The sequence below is a fragment of the Chionomys nivalis genome, chromosome 20, assembly GCF_950005125.1.
Source record: "Chionomys nivalis chromosome 20, mChiNiv1.1, whole genome shotgun sequence".
Classification (NCBI taxonomy): domain Eukaryota; kingdom Metazoa; phylum Chordata; class Mammalia; order Rodentia; family Cricetidae; genus Chionomys; species Chionomys nivalis.
This window is the reverse complement of record NC_080105.1, coordinates 33,551,350-33,571,200: the sequence shown is the minus strand read 5'-3', so window position 1 is coordinate 33,571,200 and position 19,851 is coordinate 33,551,350. Positions and strand designations below refer to the sequence as shown.

Below are 19,851 nucleotides of genomic sequence, written 5' to 3'. Positions count from 1 at the left end.
ATGTTCACGTCTTTTCCCATAAAGCCATAGTCTTTTGCAGTGACACCAAGAAGCAAATCTGTTCTAGCTGTCTTACAGATACTTGTAGGTTCCTGGGAAAAGTTTCTGTATCAAGGAATCTGGTCTGGTGAAAACTAATAGTCTCGAGAGCCTGTTTTGACCCCACCCATTTTCGAGTGTATTTTACAGGTCACTCCTGCCTGGGCCAACACCAACCTGAAAAGGGTTCTCCAGTTAATGCCAACACCTGCACCAGCTTCTGGGACTTCATCATTGGTACCACCAATGGTTTTTAGATTTAAATATTAGTTGTTATAGATTTGTCAGCAAGAATTATTTGCTGTCTGTAGGTATTTAAAAGAAATGACCCTCAAAGGTAGTGGCACTATTATGAACTGTGGCCTTCTTGGAGTAGGTGTGGTATTGTTGGAGGAAGTGTGTCACTGTGGGGGTGGCCTTTGAGGTATCCTATGTTCAAGCTACACCCAGTGAAGCAGTCCACTTCCTGTTGCCTACAGATAAAGATATACCTCCCTTTCTACTCCCAGCTTCTTCTCCAACACTATGTCTGCCTGTAGCTAATTGTGTCAAACCATGGTGACAATGGACTAAACCTCTGAAACTTTAAACCACCCAACTTTTTCCTTTATAAGAGTTGCTGTGGTCATGGTATCTCTTCACAGCAATAGAAACCCTAAGATATCTTCCCTTCCTCCCTTCCTTTCTTCATTCCTCCTTTTCTCTTTCTCTCCTCCCCTCTCTCATTTTTCTTCCTCTCTTTCTTTCTGTCTTCTCCTCTATCTCTTTTCTGTCCTTTCTTCCCTCTTTTCTTTCTTCCCTTCTCTTTCTCTCCCTTACTTAATTCTACTTAAGGTATATGTTCAAAGCATTCTTTAGTTAATAGTTTGCTTATATATTTAAAATTAGCACATTTAAATTTAGGGCTATAACTTTAAGCCTTCGTTTGATTAGATCCTATGGGAACTGCTGTGAAGTGTTTTGTTTACAGTTCTTAAGCAGTATGTTATTAATTCAATTTTCTCTTGACCAAGTTACTATGTAGAAAAGTAAAAGTACTTTGAAATTTCCCAGTGTATTGTACTTGATCTTTGCTTAAACTCCTACAAATAATTAAAACATTCTATAAGTTATATTTAGAATTTATAAAGTGTGGTATGCCTATAAATATTGTGTTGACAGATAAAAACCAAACCCTATTATGCTTAAGTATTATGTAAGGCCATTAGGTAAATATTTTCATCTTTCCCAATACATATACTTACTTTTGTAAAATTGTACCAATACCATGGTTTTTTAAAACATGCTTTAAAATAGTCACATTCTTTGTCTTAATTTATTTTTATAATTGCTCTGAAAATGTAAGGAATTATCGTTTTTATGTTTCAGACACTTTGAACATATTTCTATTTCTTTAATGTATCCAAAATCTCTTTTGAATTTTAGAGCCTCTCTGTAATTCCAGTTTTTAAACTATTGGCATATTTAAAACAATAAAAATAATTACTTCTTATTTCAAAAAGGAAGAGCCAGAAAAGATTAACAACCAGATTAAAGCCAAATCAAGGTCCAGCAGCAGAAAGAGTTTAGTGCTTGGTGTTTGAAAACTGCTCATAATCCTATGGGCTCCAAAGGCAACTTGTTCTCTTTCTTGAGATTAACCATCCATAGCACATGGCAGCTTCTCTAATTGCCTCAGGCTTGTCACTTCACGGCTGCTGCTGCCTTTGCTGGCCATCCCACAGCACCGGCGTTTAAAAAATATTGGGGTCTCCTGCTGCAAATGGCCTATACTTATTCCAGTATCCTTTCACGGGCTCTCTTCAGGGACTATGACTTCATTATATGATTCCTTTTCTTGAGGATGCCTTCAATCCTGCAGTTTCTACCACAACTGAGACTACTCTCCTCTTCTGCCCACAGCCTCTCAACATGCCAAGACTCTGCTGCTCTCTTTCAAGCCTTCAAAACAAGATCCACCTGCTGACTATTAAAGTATCAAGTTTGGCTGCCAACATGAGCTGCAGCCTTAGCCTCTCTGAACCACAGATTCTGTATGCTAACCCTGAAAAAATATACAAGATATTTTGCCTCAATTATGCTGCTCTCATTTTTTTTTCTGGAAATAATATTGACTTTTTCTTTAGGGAAATACATTTATTTATTTTTATTTATTATCCTCTCACGTAGCACATTCTGACCTGTTCTCCTTCCATTTTGAAAAAAATAACTTTTAATTTTGTGAGAGTATAAAATAACTACATCGTTTTCCTCTTCCCTTTTCTTTCTCCAATACCTCCTTTGTAACCTTTCTTGATCTCTTTCAAACTCCTGGACCCAATTTCTATTGTTGTCACATGCATATATATATGCATATATATATATATATACACATATACATATATAATGTTTATATATCTATTAATGTTTTTATATTGTTTATACATATATCCCTAAATATGACCTTCTCAGACTGTATAATATGTATGATTTTAGGGAGAGTATTGTAATACAAATTGGTGTGTTCTTCTCTGGGAAAGGCCATTTATCCCATTCTCAGCATTTATTACTTGTCTAACATTTTTGTGTGAGGCCTCTTGGGCTTTCTCCCATTTCTTCTGGCATTTCTACTGTCCTTATCCAGTTCATGTTTGGGCAATCACACTGGTGAGAGTTCATGTGTGTAGTTTATGAGATACTAGGAGATACCATCCCACAAGCAAACTCCCTGATCCTCTGACTCTTAAAGTCTGGCCCCTCTTTGATAATGTTACCTGACCCTTAGGTGTAGGGTAGTTTTATCAATGTATCTATTGAGACTGGGTTCCACTCTTCATTTTGTTTGTTTGCGGTTTTCTGTAATATTCTCCATCTATTGCAAAGAGAAGTATCTTTGATTAGGGGTAAGGACTATACTTATTGGTGGGTACAAGCACAAATATTTAGAGTATAGTTAGGAATTAGACTGTCTTCTTAAAGTGGTGGTTACAGGTTTTCCTTTAAGATCCACAATTCACCAACCCTGGGTAGTTGGCTAGGTGGTCAGTACCAGATTTGATTTCCTGCCTTTTGAGAAGTTCTTAAGTTTGGTCAGAGATTTTGGTAGCAACCAAGGTTTGAATGCCACTACTGCATGGATAATCATGCCTGCTGTTTCTTTTTGTGGTTCATAAGCCTAATAGCTAGGTAGCACTTTTGGATCTTTTGCTCCTTTGAAGGCTTTTATGGTATCTTCTTATACCATGAAAATTATTCCTTAGAGAGGAGGTGTTTAAGTCAGTTCCAGTCCAGGGGCCTCTGAGCCCTGTGTATGGTGTACAGTGTTTATTCAGCAATAGGATTTACACTATACTTCTGGGAGCAACCAAGAGAAATAGCAATAGGCTGTATATTTTAGAGGTCTCTTGGATATACCTGACCAACAACTTGAAAGAGGGGTTCTCATTCCTGATATAGGAATTTAATTTTAATTTAGCTCTTTAATGAGTCACTGACAACCCAGTTGACAAAACTTCATTTAAGTTATATATGTGTATTTATCTACAGATTTGCTTGCATTATAATTTTAGGTAGATAAAATCAATATTCTGTTTCTTTATGACTTTTTCAGACATTCTTCCTGATATTTTACCACTTTCCCTTCATCTGTATTTATTTCCATCCCACCCTCTCCTTAGAACTTCCCTTTTCTCTTTTCCCAAATGAGAACACTGATGCCGCTGTTATTCCTTTCTCTGTTGCTCCCCAACCGCCCATGCAAACATCCACGGTTCTGTTTTATTCCCTTTGTTTCTCTGGTTATTCCAGGATTTGTACTCATATCTGAAGATTTTGCCTTAGGAGCATCAATGGAAGAGTTATGTGGGATATTTATCTAGAAAGGTCTGAGTAGTCTCACTCGATATGATCTTTCTTCTTGCATGCATTTATCTGCAAATTCATTTTGGTTGTTTCCAATTCCTAGCTATTGTGAACAGAGCAGCATTGAACATAGCTGAGCAAGTATCTTTGAGTAGAGTTGTATAGGTAGGTGATGTGGTAGATTTATTTTCTAGCCTTTTGAGAATTATCGACACTCGTTTTAATAGTAACTGAACCAGTTTGCAATCCCACCATAAGTGATTGAGGGTTCTATTTTCTACACACCCACTCTATAACAAGCTAGATTTCAGTTTAGCTCTCAGCTAACGTCTTTTACCTTTTGTCTCCCCACAACCACATCAAATTCATCTCTAGCTAGCCATTTACCACCCAAGTTCTCTTGTAATACAAGATGTACTGAATCACACCAAAAATTCTAGATTCGCCGTAATAAAATAGAAGAGAGTAGAACTATTTCAAGGAATTGAATGCCATCCTCCAGTATGAATAATTGTCAAGGAATTGAGGGATGTGTAAATTTACCTTGTAATTGTTTATGCTTCTGTTCCTTACTGAATCTTCTAAAGACTCAGGTGAAATGATGCCTGTGTTCCTAACTGGTTATGGTCTTTCTCACAAAACATTTTTAAAACCCATCTTGGAACAATGATTTTTTTGTTTGAGAATGCCCAAGAGAACATAAATCATTTGTTTGTCTCTTATGGAGTAAGTTCTAGATTCACAAGCCTAGCAGCAGGAGCCTTTCATTTAGAGGCTCATTCAGAACCTGGCAACTGGTGAGATTCTTTCCAACAGCTCCTCTACCACATCAACCAAGGTTATTTGGATTTTCACTTCCACATCAGTGAAGTCTCACTTCCTTACCATCATAAGTTATGGTTCAGGATCTGCAGGGTAAATAAATCCTATTTCCTTACTTACAGGTTTCCTCACATGCTGTGAAATCAGCTGGAACTCTTTATTTTCATCCATATTGTAATCATTTTCCTGTTTATTTACTCTGTATTGACTCTAATAAGAAATACTCAAAGCACTTCAAATTCTAGAAAACAATTCCACTCCTTTAAAAAACACTCTTAAAGAATCAAGTGTCTGTCAGTCAATAAGACAGAAAGGTAGGCTACTGAATGGAAAAAGATCTTCACCAACCCCACATCAGACAAAATATACAAAGAACTCAATAAATTAGACATCAAAACTCTAAATTAAATATGGGGTACAGACCTAAACAGAGAATTCTCAACAGAAGAATCTTTAATGGCCCAAAGATACTTAAATATATGTTCAACATCCTTAGCCATGAGGGAAATTCAAATCAAAGCAACTCTGAGATACCATCTTACACCTCTTAGAATGGCTAAGAACAAAAACACCAATGATAGTTTATACTGGAGAGGATGTAGAGTAAGGGGAACACTCATCCACTGCTGGTAGAAATGCAAATGTGTACAACCACTTTGGAAATCAGTATGATGGCTTCTCAGAAAACTGGGAATCAACCTACCTCAGGATCCAGCAATACCACTCTTGGGCATGTTACCCAAAAGATGCTCAATTATACTACAAAGGCATTTGTTGAACTACATTCATAGCAGCAATATTTGTAATAGCCAGAACCTGTAAACAACCTAGATGCCCTCAAAGAAAATGTGGCACATTTACACATTAGTGTACTACTCAGCAGTAAAAAACATTGACATCTTGAATTTTGCATGCAAATGTATGGAATTAGAAAACTATCCTGAATGAGGTAACCCAGACCCAAAAAGATGAATATGGTATGTACTCACGCGTAAGTGGATACTAGCTATAAACAAAGAAAATTAAGCCTATAGTTAGTGATCCTAGAGAAGCTGAGTAATAAGGTGAACCCTAAGAAAATCATGTATAGATCCACCTGGAAAGTGGAAACAAACAAGATTGACTGACAAAATTGGGAGCATGGGAGTCGGGGGGGGGGGAGAAGAGAGGGCTGAGGAGAACTTGAGGAAATGGAATAGTTAAGATAGAAGAAGGACAGAGATGAGAGCAAGGAACGAGATATCTTGATTGAGGGAGCCATTATAGGGTTACCAAAAACTTGGCTCTAGATAAATTACCAGGAACCCACAAGGATGACCCCAGCTAAGATCCTAAGCAATAGAGAGAGGGTCAGATTTTGACTTGCCCTCTAGTCAGACTGATGAATATATTAAATATCATCCAGCAACTGATGGAAACAGAGACAGAGATCAGCATTGGAGCACTGGACGAAGCTCCCAAAGTCCAGATGAAGAGTGGGAGGAATGAGCTTTGAAGTGAAAACCGTGATGGGTACACTCACTGAAACAGTTTACCTGAGCTAATGGGAGCTCATCAACTTGAGCTGAACTGGGAAGAAACAAGCATAGGACCAAACTAGTCCCTCTGAATGTGGTTGACAGTTGCATGGCTGGGGCAGACTGAGGGGCCACTGGCAGTGGCACCAGGATTTATCCCTACTGCATGTACTGGCTTTTTGGGAACCTATTCTCTTTGGATGTATACCTTGCTCAGCCTAGATATAGTAGGGAGGGCCTTGGACCTTCCGCAAAGCAATGTTCCTTACCCTCTCCAAGGACTTGGTGAGGGTGGGGTGGGAGGGCATATGGAGAGAATGGGAGGAGGGGACAGAGTGGGAACTTGGATTGGTATATATAATGAAAAATGATACCTTGCTTTCTTTCTAAAAAAATTTTTACAAAAAAGAATGAAAAAAAATTGAGTGTCTTAATTTATCTTTCTCTGGTCTGTGAGTACCCCTGACACACTGAACACCTACATATGTAAAATCATTGTTTTGTTTCATACAATGGTTATTAAGCTAATGCATGAAATGGATTTCAAAGGTCAGGACTGAGGGACAGTATAGATATACACTTCTTTGGAGGTGAACTAGCTGATAATTGATAAAACATCAGTCTGAAAACCATGCATTTCATAGGCTGATGAGGGTAAAGGGTGTTTATTTACTGATTAAGATTGCTAATGTCTGGGAGCTCAATGAACTGTTTTCTGTGCTTTGATGACCCATCTTTTTTATTCTTATTTTCTTTGAGAATCTTATACTTTATATTTTATTACATTTTTATCATCCTGCATATCCTCTCAGATCCATGCTCCCTTTCATGACAACAAACTTCATGCTATTTTTCACCTTAAAAAACAAAACAAACCCAGCGTGGTAGCAGAAGCCTTTAATCCCAGCACTCAGGAGGCTGAGGCAGGATCTCTGTAAGTTCAAGGCCAGTCTGGTCTACAAGAGCTAGTTCCAGGACAGGCTTGATAGCTACAGCAAAACCCTGTTTAGAAAAACCAAAACAAAAACGAAAAATTAAACAAACAACAAAAAAGACACTAGAAAGCCTAGAGCCTGAGCATGTGCAGGTCTTTTCTCATTGTTTTTCTGAGTGCATAAGTGAGTCTGTCCTATTGTGTCTGGAAAATCTGTCTTTTTTTTAGTTGTGCATCGTCTCTGGCTCTTATAATCTTTCCATTCTCTCTTTCACAATAATTTCTAACACCCCAGGGAGGGTTTTGATAGACACCACATTTATGGAGGAACACTCTAAACTATCTTACTTTCTGCACATTGTTCAGTTTTGGTCTCTGTTATTTTCTCTCCACTGTTTGAAGAATTTTTTTTGATGAGAGATGAATAAAACTCTCATCTATGGATATTGCACTAGGCCATTAACAGTAATAGATCATTCTATTGTAATTTTTAGTGGACTAATAATTGTAGGTTTCCACTGAGGCCCTAAGACCTATCTAGTTTAAACAGAAACAATAGCAAATCTGGGTTCCATAGCATGGAGTGTAACTTAAACCTAATCAAAAGTGGCTTGGTGAATCCCAGAACATTCTCACCAATATTTCCACATTTCCACTAGTGTGTCAGCGTGCACATCTTTAGGTAAGTCATTACTACAGCTGTGTTACAAACAGCTATTTGGCATAGCTGTGCTACAGCTGGGGAAGGTTGATGAGTGTGTCTCTACTCTCAAAGCATATACGGTACCTTTAAGACATATGCGAAACCTTGCATGTACAGGTGAAGTCTCCAGTTTACTATCATCCAGATTTTTTCCATATTATATGCCACAAATATGTGGTATCTTCACCAAGAGTGTCTTTTACCATTTGTTGTAACTGGTAAGCAATGGCGTTGGTAATACCTTGCAATGGTTGGGGGTTTATGGAATCACTTTGGCTAACTCCTGAAAAAGATGTAGTTCATTCCGGGTACTAGAAGTTTTATTTGGTAGCATAAGTGCCCCCCGAAACTGGGGCACAGTCTCGTCCATTATAATTGTGACTCTTTTTAAATTACTTATGTGTATGTATGTATGTATGTATGTATGTATGTATGTATGTATGCCTATGCTTCTACAGAATTAGGTTTCCTATGGCTTTTCTAATGACGTCACTGTCAGTTATCCTTCCCCATATTTCTGCTTCTATCCAGTCCTTCTATCACCTATCCCTTTTAATCATCCTGCTCTAATTTCCTCTTTATTCTTTTATAATTCTGTATTATACATATTTTTCCAGGGTAGGTCTTCTGTTGCACCCTGTTCTCTTACTAGTCAGCTATCCTTCGTGTGTATTAAAAATGAAGCACACATATCTATACCATAAATGGCAACATCCCATCCATTTTTAAGAGAAACATGCAGTGCTTCTTTATCTTCCTCAGGATGATTGTTTCTAGCTCCATCAACTTGCTTGCAAATTTCACTTTTCTTAATAATTGAATAATATTCCATTGTGTAAATGTACTATATTTTCATTATCTTTTCATCAACTGAGAGTCATTTGGGCTGTTTCTATTTCTGGTTGTTATGGCTAGGTCAGCGACGAACACAGATGAGTAGTAATCCCTCCAGTAAGGCTTGGAGCCCTTTGGGCATGTGCCCAAGGTTCACATAAATATAGCTTGTCAGAAATCTCTTTTTCTACTTTTGAATCTCCATGTTGATTTCCATGGTGGTTGTACTAGTTTGCATTCTACGAGCAGTAAATAACTGTTCCCTTTCATCTCGTCCTGATCAGCATGTGCTATTTTTGGTTTTATTAATCTTGGCCAATGTGATGGGGATAATATGAAGCTTCTAAGTAACTTTAATCTTTTGCTATTGAAAGTGGGTTGTATCTGGAAACACAGCACATAAAGATGCTCTTCCTTGACTATTCCTCCTCCTTTTTTTCCTGTTTTATGGCAGGGTTTTTCTTTGTGTCCTTGGCTTCTCTGAAACTTTCTCTGTAGACCAGGTTGGCCTCGAATTCACAAATCTGCCTGCTCTGCCTCTCTAGTTCTGTATTAAAGGTGTACACCATTGCTGCCCAGTGACCCTTCTTTCTTATTTCCACATCGCTACTGTGACTCTCTTTGTATTTTTACATATTTTCTTCTGGTTTGTAAACAGCCAAGAATTGACCTGAGTTTTTTCACTCTTGAATAATTTTCTATAAGGATCATCATAAAATAACACACAGTGACTGTAGCACTAAATAGGGTACATTTATTTACTGACTGGCAGATTTTAAGTTTAGAATTTCAATACCATGATGTCCTTATAGCCACACTTTCTTGTTGCTAAGGAATGATTAACTTCAGGATCCTTCTTCAGGCTAATGAGTCCCTGAGCAGGGGATCATTGTGGTATTTTTTTTAACCTACCACTGTCTATGTATACATTGTACTCCACTTTAATGAACTGTGAGCTATATCTTAAAATACAATTACTATAAGAACATTATTTTCAAGTAAAAGTCATACATGATAAAATGTCAATTTATCATTATCATTCAGCAGTTGATTCTAGGCTGTATCTAATTGCCATCTCCTATAAATAGCGTAGCAACAGACATACATTAGTAAGTATATCTGTAGTAAGATATAGAGTCCTTGGGTATCAGTACCAGAGTGGTATAGCTAGTTACTATGATTTATGATTGATTCTCAGCTTTTTGAGGAATGTGCTTGTTGGCTCGTTTAGTAACTTCAACAATTTTTTTTTTTCGAGACAGGGTTTCTCCATAGCTTTTTGGTTCCTGTCCTGGCACTAGCTCTTGTAGTCCAGGCTGGCCTCGAACTCACAGAGATCCACCTGCCTCTGCCTCCCGAGTGCTGGGATTAAAGGCGTGCGCCACCACCGCCCGGCAACTTCATCAATTTGTACTCTCTCTTGCTTAGATTGTCAATTCTGGGAAAAACACCCTGATTAAAGAAACTTGCTGAGAAAAGTTTATTTCAGATTACAGGCCCACATCAAAGTCAATCATAGCAAAAATTTTGGGAAGTAATTGAAACAGAACAGGAAGCTAGATACAGGAACTGAAATAGAAATCATAGAAGACTACTGTTCACTGGCTTGCTCCTCACGGTTTCATCAACTTAAATTATTATAGCATGCAGGACTACCAATACTAAAGTGGCCCAAGTGAGTTTAGGCCTTCTACATTGATCATAAATCCAAACTACGAAGATAAAAATCCTTTCTACAACAAAGAACACCATCATTCAAGCAAAGAGACACCAACAGAATTGGCAAAACTATTGCCAAACGAACATCTGACAGAGGGTCATTAGTGAGAATATCCAAAGAATTTAAAAGACCAAACAAAAGCAGGAAAAAAACCAACAAAATAAAACACTAGATACCGGGATAACAAATAGCCCCACTGTAATCCTTGGAGCAGAATTAGAAAGAGTTCTCAAAAGATGAAATAAAAGCAGTTGTGAAACATTTAAAGGTCAAAGCTCTGTAGACCTCACAGTTCCAAATAAGAACCATTCTGAGATCTTGTATTACTCAAGGACAAGGTCTATGAAACAAGTGATAGCAGGTGCCAGATAGGAAGCAGGTAAAGAGCTGGTATAGAGCACTGTAGAAAACAGTATAAAGTTTTTCCAAAAAGCTAGCGATGACTGGCTACAAGATTCAGCTCTACCATACCAGATCATCTATCTAAATTACTTACCATCTTTCTACAGAGATACCTGCTAATTCAAGTTCATTGAAGTTCTAGTCATAATAGTCAGAAAGTAAAAACAATCCCTTTACTGAAGAAAATGATGAAAATATGAAATATCTCTTCATTTAATATTGTTTGTTAAGAAAATTGAAATTTGCAGGTATGTAGTTGGAGCTAGAGACATCCTGATTGTTGTAATCCAGAAACAGAAAAACAAACATCAATGCATTTTTTCCTGTACATGGGAGCTTTTAGGAAAGGCAGGGAGATATGAAGAGCCACATATAGTGGTGACTCCAAGGAAAAAGTGTTTTCCAGACACAGAGGGACTGGTGTATACATGAACTTATAGAGATATAGTTCTATAGCATAGCCTAATTCTGCACAGCTTTAAAGTGGACAAAATCTCAGCATGGATAATATGAAATGAGCACAATGTCCCATTGCTAATCAAGAAGCTATTTGTTAATGCTATCTTCTGGACCAGAGAAAATCAGGTTTCTTCAACAGGATGACACTGGTTATATCAACCACAGGCCAGAGGAGGGCAAATATCTGGCCAATAAAATAGAAATGGAATCCACAGTTTCTTTTCACCACCTCCTTTTCTGTCTTTTTCTCCTTCTCCTTCTCTTTCTTTTTCTTCTAAGAAACAGTGTGAATCAGGTTTTGTCGGGGAAAATCTGAGAGGAGTTTGCTAAAGGGAAAGATAATGACAAGGCTTTGATATGAGAAATTTCAAAAATTAAAATTAAAACAAATGAACCAACTTGGGCTCAGGGAAGAGGACCAATGGATGAAGTGTGTAGAACAGCATAGCACCTGAATTTAGATTCACAGAGCCCACAGAAGCTGGGAATGGTAGCGTGTGTCTTTAACACTAGTTCTTCAAAGTCAGAGGGGACTGGTAGATTCTGTGTGCTGCCTGCCAGCACCTGTAGCAGAAATGATGAGTGTCAGGTTCTATGAGAGATCTTGTCTCAAAAATGAAAGCTGATTCTATATAGAAGCACATTAGTAACTTCAAGGTTTATAGAATTATTTAAAAAGTAGGCTTTAAAGACAAAAATTGTCAAACCCAAACAAAAATTCAGATTAAGGATAGCAAAAATAATGAATTTTAGCAAAAATATGATGATGCTGTCACATATTATAATCTAGCTTCAAAAGACATAGGGAAAGAGAGAATTCAGAAAGCAGCAAAATAAACAAGCAAATGACAGAAGTGTGTTCCAAAGTGCCTTGAAGCAGACTCTTCTCCAGAAATCCTAAGGACGGAAGAAAAAAACAAGAGATAATTATTGTGCTTAGGGAATAAAACTGCCAGCCAAAAGTGTTTTACCCAGCTCAGTAGAAAGATGGCTCAGTCGTCAAGAGCACTCACTGTTCTTGCAGAACACCAGAATTTAATTCTCACCATCAGCATGAAGAGCATTACAACTGCCTATAACCCCACCTCTCAGGGACAAAACTGTACTTATATACACATACCCATTATTAGTCAAATATTCAGAGATATCATTTGAATGAAAGCAAATTTCAATGTTAAAAATATGTTGTATGGCACATATATGTTTATTCAAAAGGTTAGAGAAATAGAATCAATTTCTAGATAAGTTAACCAAATAAAATTCTTTGTAACAGCTGTTTTTTCCATTATTTACAGTTGAGTAATTTGTATATATGTATACACAATTGAGTTATTTGTATATACATACATATGTATATATATATGTGTGTGTGTGTATTTACATATGTGTGTGTTTGTACAGCAGTTTATTTTCTTTTAAGAAATCAATTCGAATTTAAAAAGTTACTCATCCCTTAATCCTACCTCATCCTTGATTTTGGAATTTTTGTAGGTTAATTTATATATTTTTCTACTTTCTGTCTTCAAAAATCATTATAATTACAATACTCTTCATTTAGTAAAATCATCTTTAAAAGTTCAGGAGAGGATGAAGTTTGAGTATAGCCGAGAGATCCTCCTTTGGGATCATATGTATGCCATAAGGACTGCTAAGAGATGCTCTCAGACCAGCTGGTAGATGATGTTGATTGTGTTCTTAGTGGTGCAATCTCTATGCTATGTTCATTTCTTTCTTTTGCTCAAAATACTGTTTGATTTGTTGGATCTAACCTCCTTAGCTGTTTATGTAATAGAAAATCTTTCTTCTTCAGTCATAGAAAGTCATTCTGCTGGATGTACTGTTCTAGATCGGCAATCCTAGTGTTTTAGGACTTGAATTTTATTGATTCCAGGTTCTTCTGGTTTTCAAAGTTTTTATTGAGAATTCAACTGCCAATGTGTGCAGATAGGGTGGTATTTGGGGAAGCCTAAAACGTGACTACAATACAGTCTGGGAGGTGAGATTAGCTCCAGTCACTGTTTTGAGAAAAGGATCCTTTCTGATTTTAAAATTTGTTTTTTAAACTTTAATAGGGGACTTAAATTTTGTTTTGTAAGAAAATAGGATTTACTTATATTTATTTATTCCAACACAAATTTGAGAATATCTTCTTGATCTTATTTTATAGCCAAACAAAGTTGATTCAGAATAGAGTGTTGGGATCTATTGTTTTCTGTTAGAGATTTTAAGAAAATAATATCTAAGCTTAAATTCTCTTCCCATATTTGTAAAAGGAAATGACAAAAATTCTGATTTCAGATAAGACTAAAGTGTACCGTTATTCCACAATTAGAAATGTTCATGACAAAAGCTCTCTGCACTAGGACTGGTTATCAAAGGGCAGAAGGTCTGGATAGCTGTCTAAGGTTTTGAAGGCTGTTTCATGGCGGAGGGAGGATAATCTCCAAGGACAGACTTTGCTACTGGAATTTCTATAGACCTGAGATCATAATTAGAGTTGTGATGTTTCTTTTTTTTTTTTTTTTGGTTTTTCGAGACAGGGTTTCTCTGTGGTTTTGGAGCCTGTCCTGGAACTAGCTCTTGTAGACCAGGCTGGTCTCGAACTCACAGAGATTCGCCTGCCTCCGCCTCCCAAGTGCTGGGATTAAAGGCGTGCGCCACCACCGCCCGGCTGTGATGTTTCATCATTGTGCTAAATCTGTAGGCAAGACGATATTAGGTTAGCTAGATTTTTGTCAACCTGATACATGGTGGAGGCACCTGAGTGGAGGACACCTTCACTGAAAAAATGCCCCTGTAAGATCGAGCTGTAAAAAATCTAGAAAATGTGGGACCTTTTCTTGTTTAGTGATTGATTGCTTAGGGAGGGGGTTGGCCATTGTGGATGGTGAACTGCTGATCCTCGGTTCTATAAGAAAACAGACCGAGCAAGTCAGGAGGAGCAAGCAAGCAAGTGGCAGCCCTTCAATGCGCTCTGCAACAGCTGCTGGCTCCAGGTTCCTGCCCTGTTTAAGTTCCTGTCCTGACCTCATTAAATGATGCAGAGTGATAAGGAACTATAAAGCCAAATAAACACCTTTTCCATGTTGTTTTGGTCATGGTGTTTCATTACAGGACGTAACCAGGACAGATATGTTGTTGGGCAGTTCTGAAAACTGTGTTACAATCTCCAGCGGAGTGAGAACTACTGTAGCACCATGTGAGAGCAGAAACTATTCCTCTTACAAACGTTCTCGCAGGTTTCCAATCTTACTCTGGCCCTCCTAGGGACAAGTTTTTTTTTTTTAATTGTTTATTTATTTATTAAAGATTTCTGCCTTCTCCCCGCCACCACCTCCCATTTCCCTCCCCCTCCCCCATCAAGTGCCCCTCCCTCTTCATCCCCAAGAGTAATCTGGGTTCCCTGCCCTGTGGGAAGTCCAAGGACCACCCACCTCCATCCAGGTCTATTAAGGTGAGCATCCAAACTGCCTAGGCTCCCACAAAGCCAGTACGTGCAGTAGGACCAAAAACCCATTGCCATTGTTCTTGAGTTCTCAGTAGTCCTCATTGTCCATTATGTTCAGCAAGTCCGGTTTTATCCCATGCTTTTTCAGACCCAGGCCAGCTGGCCTTGGTGAGTTCCTGATAGAACATCCCCATTGTCTCAGTGTGTGGGTGCACCCCTCACGGTCCTGAGTTCCTTGCTCGTGCTCTGTCTCCTGCTCTTGATTTGGACTTTGAGATTTCAGTCCGGTGCTCCAATGTGGGTCTTTGTCTCTGTCTCCTTTCATCGCCTAAATGTTTTTTCTTTGGGTTCACTAGGGACAAGTTTTTGCGGACGGAATATGTCATGAGGAAATAAAATTTGGAGGCTCCTTCTCTCTATGGGACAAAGAAGGATGGAAAGGGTAAGGGGTTTAGAGCTGAGAGAAACCAAATGCAAAGAAACACAGAGTCCCATAGGTTGGACCTACGCAAGTGGATGACAGACATCAATTCAATCACAAGCAAGGCAAAAAAATTGCTAAACTAAAGAAAAGTAGAAATATGATAGGACCTCATTTTATTTGGTGGTGAATGCTTTTGGTATTCAAACAAGGGAAGTCTTGAGAACTTCTGGTCTGAGATTTCAGGCACACATATATAATGATATTCCTATGTTCAGAAGTCTACATGCCAATACATGAAGGAATTCTTGTAGGATAAGTATTTTTTATTACTTCCTTCATGTTTTCTTTTTACCGTTAGCATCTTCCTGTGCAAGTAAATATTTAAGGTTGAGATTTTGCTTTTCAGGTGAAAGTTTGGCACCCGATGAAGGTTCTGGTTGTGGCTCTGCTTGTGAATCAGTTTAAGGAATATTGCACCCTTCTAATTATGCCAATTACAGAAAATAACAAAACCACAAAAAGAAGTAAAAAAGTTAGCGAATATTTACCCCAGTTGGAATTTGTTAATCCCTGTGGAGGAGGCCCACTGTCTATACTACCTCCAAAGCCATTTTGGAGACAGTCTGGTGGCTCCCAATTGGCATCACAATGGCAGTGATGTTTATTGTTACACACTCCTTTCATATTGCATCGAAATGCTGAACAGTTACTTAACAAAACAGATTTATGGACACACTTCCTGTCAATGCACATATGGTCGGGACCACAGGGAGTGCCATCTCTCACTGCTCCGATGTCAGCTATGGTTATCCCAAAATGATAGTCCACAGTCCAGCAGGTAGTATTATTGAAATGAGTCCAATGCACTGTTTCATGTTTTCTCCTCCGGGGAAGCTCCATCACGTTGTCACACTGAATTCGTCCACAGAGTATATCACTGCTATTACATCGTATGTAGTTATAGCTATTGTTACCACAATTACCAAAACGGTCACCCCGTTTGTTCATTTCCATGTAGCAAGTATCATTTGCACTCCTGGCTCCCTTGCCAAAAATCATCTGACAGTGTGCCTCATGTTTGTGACATGCCCTTTTATAGCAATAACCACCATCATGGCAAAGATTTCCATCTGCTACGTACATGTCTTCTGGACACTCAGCTGAAGTTCCATTGCACCACTCTGGAAGGTCACATTCATTGTTCTGTCTTCTACACACGGCGCCTGCTGGTATGAACTTGCAACTTTTACAACAAAGGCCAAAAGCACAATCAGCACCAGGTTTGAAAACACAGTCGTCGCTACAACATGGATCTCTTTTACAGAATTCAGAGGAGCCACAGTCACACTGCTCTCCTTCCTCCACCAGACTATTCCCACACCAGGTCAGGTTTGTGCTGACGACTTCATCTGGAATATTGTATAAACAGGTTCTTCTGGTAATAGTTTCATAGAGCTGCTCATAACTGCAGTTGCTGAATTTATTGGAATTGGATTTTGCTGGGGCCATTATGCAGTTTAGTCTCCCACAAGTGCATTCACTGTCATCATGAAGCATACCCAAATTATGACCCATCTCATGAGCAACAATGAATGCCATGTCTACCATTGAATCAGACATGAAACTGTTAACAGCACAATTACTAGCTCTACAAACTGTACCTACATGAGCTAGCCCTAAATACATACCATACCCTTGCCTGGGAAAAAGATGTATGATATCATGCCTAATTTGATTGCCAATGTTTTTATTCTTCCAGTTGCAGAAATTGTCTAGGACATTATAAATATCTCCTTCTACATCGACATGATTTTGTTTACTCCACACTTGAAGTGTGGTTAAAATAACTTCAATATCTATTTGAAGATAATAACCATTTATTCCATTGATCATTTGCAAAATATCATGAATACAAGCTGTGGTATTATGGTTTCTATGAACATATTGTTGATTATCTATCACCACAAAATATTCAAGATACTTGTGATGGGTCCACCAGTTCTCATATTGGCTTTGCATTAGTGTGGAGTCTTTGCTTTCTTGAATCTTCATTTGTCGTGCTATTTCTTCATCTGTTAGCGCACATCTCATAGAATGTAATTCTGAGTCCTCCCTGTTTATTTTGTATATGAGATGTTCAAATGTGGAAGTCAGATTCTTTGGCATGATTTCATATGCTGTGCCATTTATCTCTAGTATGCCTTGCAAACTCCCTAAACAGGTGTTAATAATGACGGTGGAATCTGGGTCTCCATCTACGTGGCCGTGGTAGTAGCAATCAGTCTGCACAAAAGGCTGCTCTCCACGGAGATCACCTTGGTCAGTGTAGGTGAGCAGTAAGAAGTTTCTGGATATAAAGTATTTCGTGCGTTTCATGGTGATAACGTGTCTCTCTCCTCCAAAGCGCAGGCCATAGGACAGCCACCCTAGAGAACTATTATGTCTCCCAGTATCGGTGACCCTCACTGGTATCACTACTTCAGGAGGGCTACTGTACTTAGCATGTACAGTTGGTGACCAGGCAGGAAGAAATTGCAGCATCCACAGGCAGAACTGAAGGACCATAATCTTATCATGGACTAGGACTTCATCCACAGTCACTATGTCCTATTAGAGAACAAAGGAGGAACAGGAGAAAACCCTGCTCTCCTAGTCCTCAGTTGCTCTGGTTGTGTGCAGCATTGGCCTTTTGGGGTATGTCTTCTGGCAGAGTTGATCCATCAGACCAGCAGAACTAAAAGAAACAGAAAAGAAGGGCAGCCCCAGCCATATGTAAATCAGGATAAAGTCAGCTTAGAAAAGAAAAGAGCAGAGAACTGGCTAAAATCAATTAGTCTTTGTTCTAAGGTCTTTCAACATTTGCTTGGATTTTTTTCTTTAATTGTGGTAGAATACACTTTGCCTCTGTACAAATACGATTCTAATACTCTCCTAGCTCTTAGTAATCACAATTTTGAATAACTTGCTCTCATTTTCACATTGTTTATGAATGTTCTAATTTTCAACCTTTCCTCAACAGCAACTGTGGACTTCCTTAGCTGAACAAATAAGATTGTTTTTCATATAAATATATATTTATATATATTTAATTTGTAACCCTCTTCAAACACTGTTTTGCTCATTAAGTATATTTGTAAGCTCCTTTCCCTCCTTGTTCTTTCAAGGTGGCAGACACTTCTCTCAGGCTAAAAGTTAGTCTCATTTGTATTTTCCATTTTTGAAAATATTGTTGCACATGAGTGTGTGCAAAAGTGTGCATAAGAATCCCGTGTGGATCCCAATATATGTTTGGACAGCACAGTTCATCCTGGCTAGTGAGACCTCAGAGGATATTTATCTTCTTTGTGCAGTTCATTCAAAAGTTTAATATTTTTATTGGTTTGTTATTTGTTTGCTTGTATTTATATAAGCAAGTGTGTATTCGTGTGTATGTGTATCTGTGTTTAGAGAAGCCGAGAATTGACCTTGAAAATCATTCCTTAGGCCGCAACCACCTTGGCTTGTGACACAGAGTTGGTCACAGACATGGTGTTCATTCAAAAGGGAAGAATGACTGGCCAGCAGGTCTTAGCAAACTGCCTATTTCTGCTTCCTCCTTGCTGACATTGCAAGCACAGGCCATTGACCTGGTTTTTTATACAGGTTTCGGGGATTCATTCTCGTGTCTGTATGCTCTTGGATCATTGATTTTACCAAATGTGCAGTCTCTCTTCTCGGGTACCATCACCTTTAGTGTATTATTATTCTGAAAAATTAGTTAAGGAATAATATGCATTAACTATAAAGTGCTAAAAGCCAACATAAGTAAAAATAACCATAAAAGACATTTAAGGACACTTTCATGAAACCATGGTTAAAACCCTGACATGTTGGTCACTATCCAAAAATGCTTCAAGTTATATTTGATAATTATTATAGAAAGTGTATTTCTGGTGTAGAGAAAAGAATTGTGTTAAAAATGCACCATTGATGTGATTGTGCCAAGAAAAGTATGTCAGAATTAATGACTAAACCTATTGAAGTAGATAAGAAACAAACTTATAGAAAAAGTGAGTAAGCTGAATCTTGCATTTATTAAATTACTGTATTATAAAATGATTATAGCATCCAGAACTCTAGAAAAATGATATTTTTTGTCCAGATTTCATGTTAACTCTGATATCATCTTTTAAGTTTTTTCTCCCCTGAACTTCAAATCATCAATAACTATCCAATTTACTACCCAAGCTCTATAATTTTAGATGTATTAAATCACACTAAAAACTAGAATCTCCATTATAAAATAGAAGAGAATGGAAACATATTTAAAGGAAATATTTCCTTTAAACATTTCATTCCCAATTATGAACAATTGTCCAGGAATTAATGGATGTATGCATTTACCTCTTAAATATTTGTGCTTCTGTCCCTTGCAGAATCTTCTGAAAACTTACCATCGGGTGAAGTGATACCTGTGTTCCTTTCTGGTTATGGTGTTTTTCACAAAACATTGTAAAAACCCATCTTAGGAACAAAGATTTTTGTTCGAGAATGAACAAGGGAATATAAATCCTTTATTTGTTACCTATGAAGTAAGTTCTAGATTCATGAACCTAGCAACAGGAGTTTCTCATTTACTAGAACCTGGCAACTGATGAGATTCTTCCCAACAGTTCCTCTTCCGCTTCAACCAAGGCTATTTGGATTTTTCTCTTCCACCTCAGTAAGTC

General features: G+C 38.0%; 1 protein-coding gene across 1 annotated transcript; it reads right to left on the bottom strand.

Moving 5' to 3' along the window:
- Positions 1-15,598: 15,598 nt before the first annotated feature.
- LOC130862619 (disintegrin and metalloproteinase domain-containing protein 26A-like) lies at positions 15,599-17,740 on the bottom strand. The gene has a single exon (XM_057752333.1). It carries the CDS (start codon positions 17,705-17,707, stop codon positions 15,599-15,601), a length of 2,109 nt encoding a protein of 702 aa, XP_057608316.1. The 5' UTR covers positions 17,708-17,740.
- Positions 17,741-19,851: the final 2,111 nt, after the last annotated feature.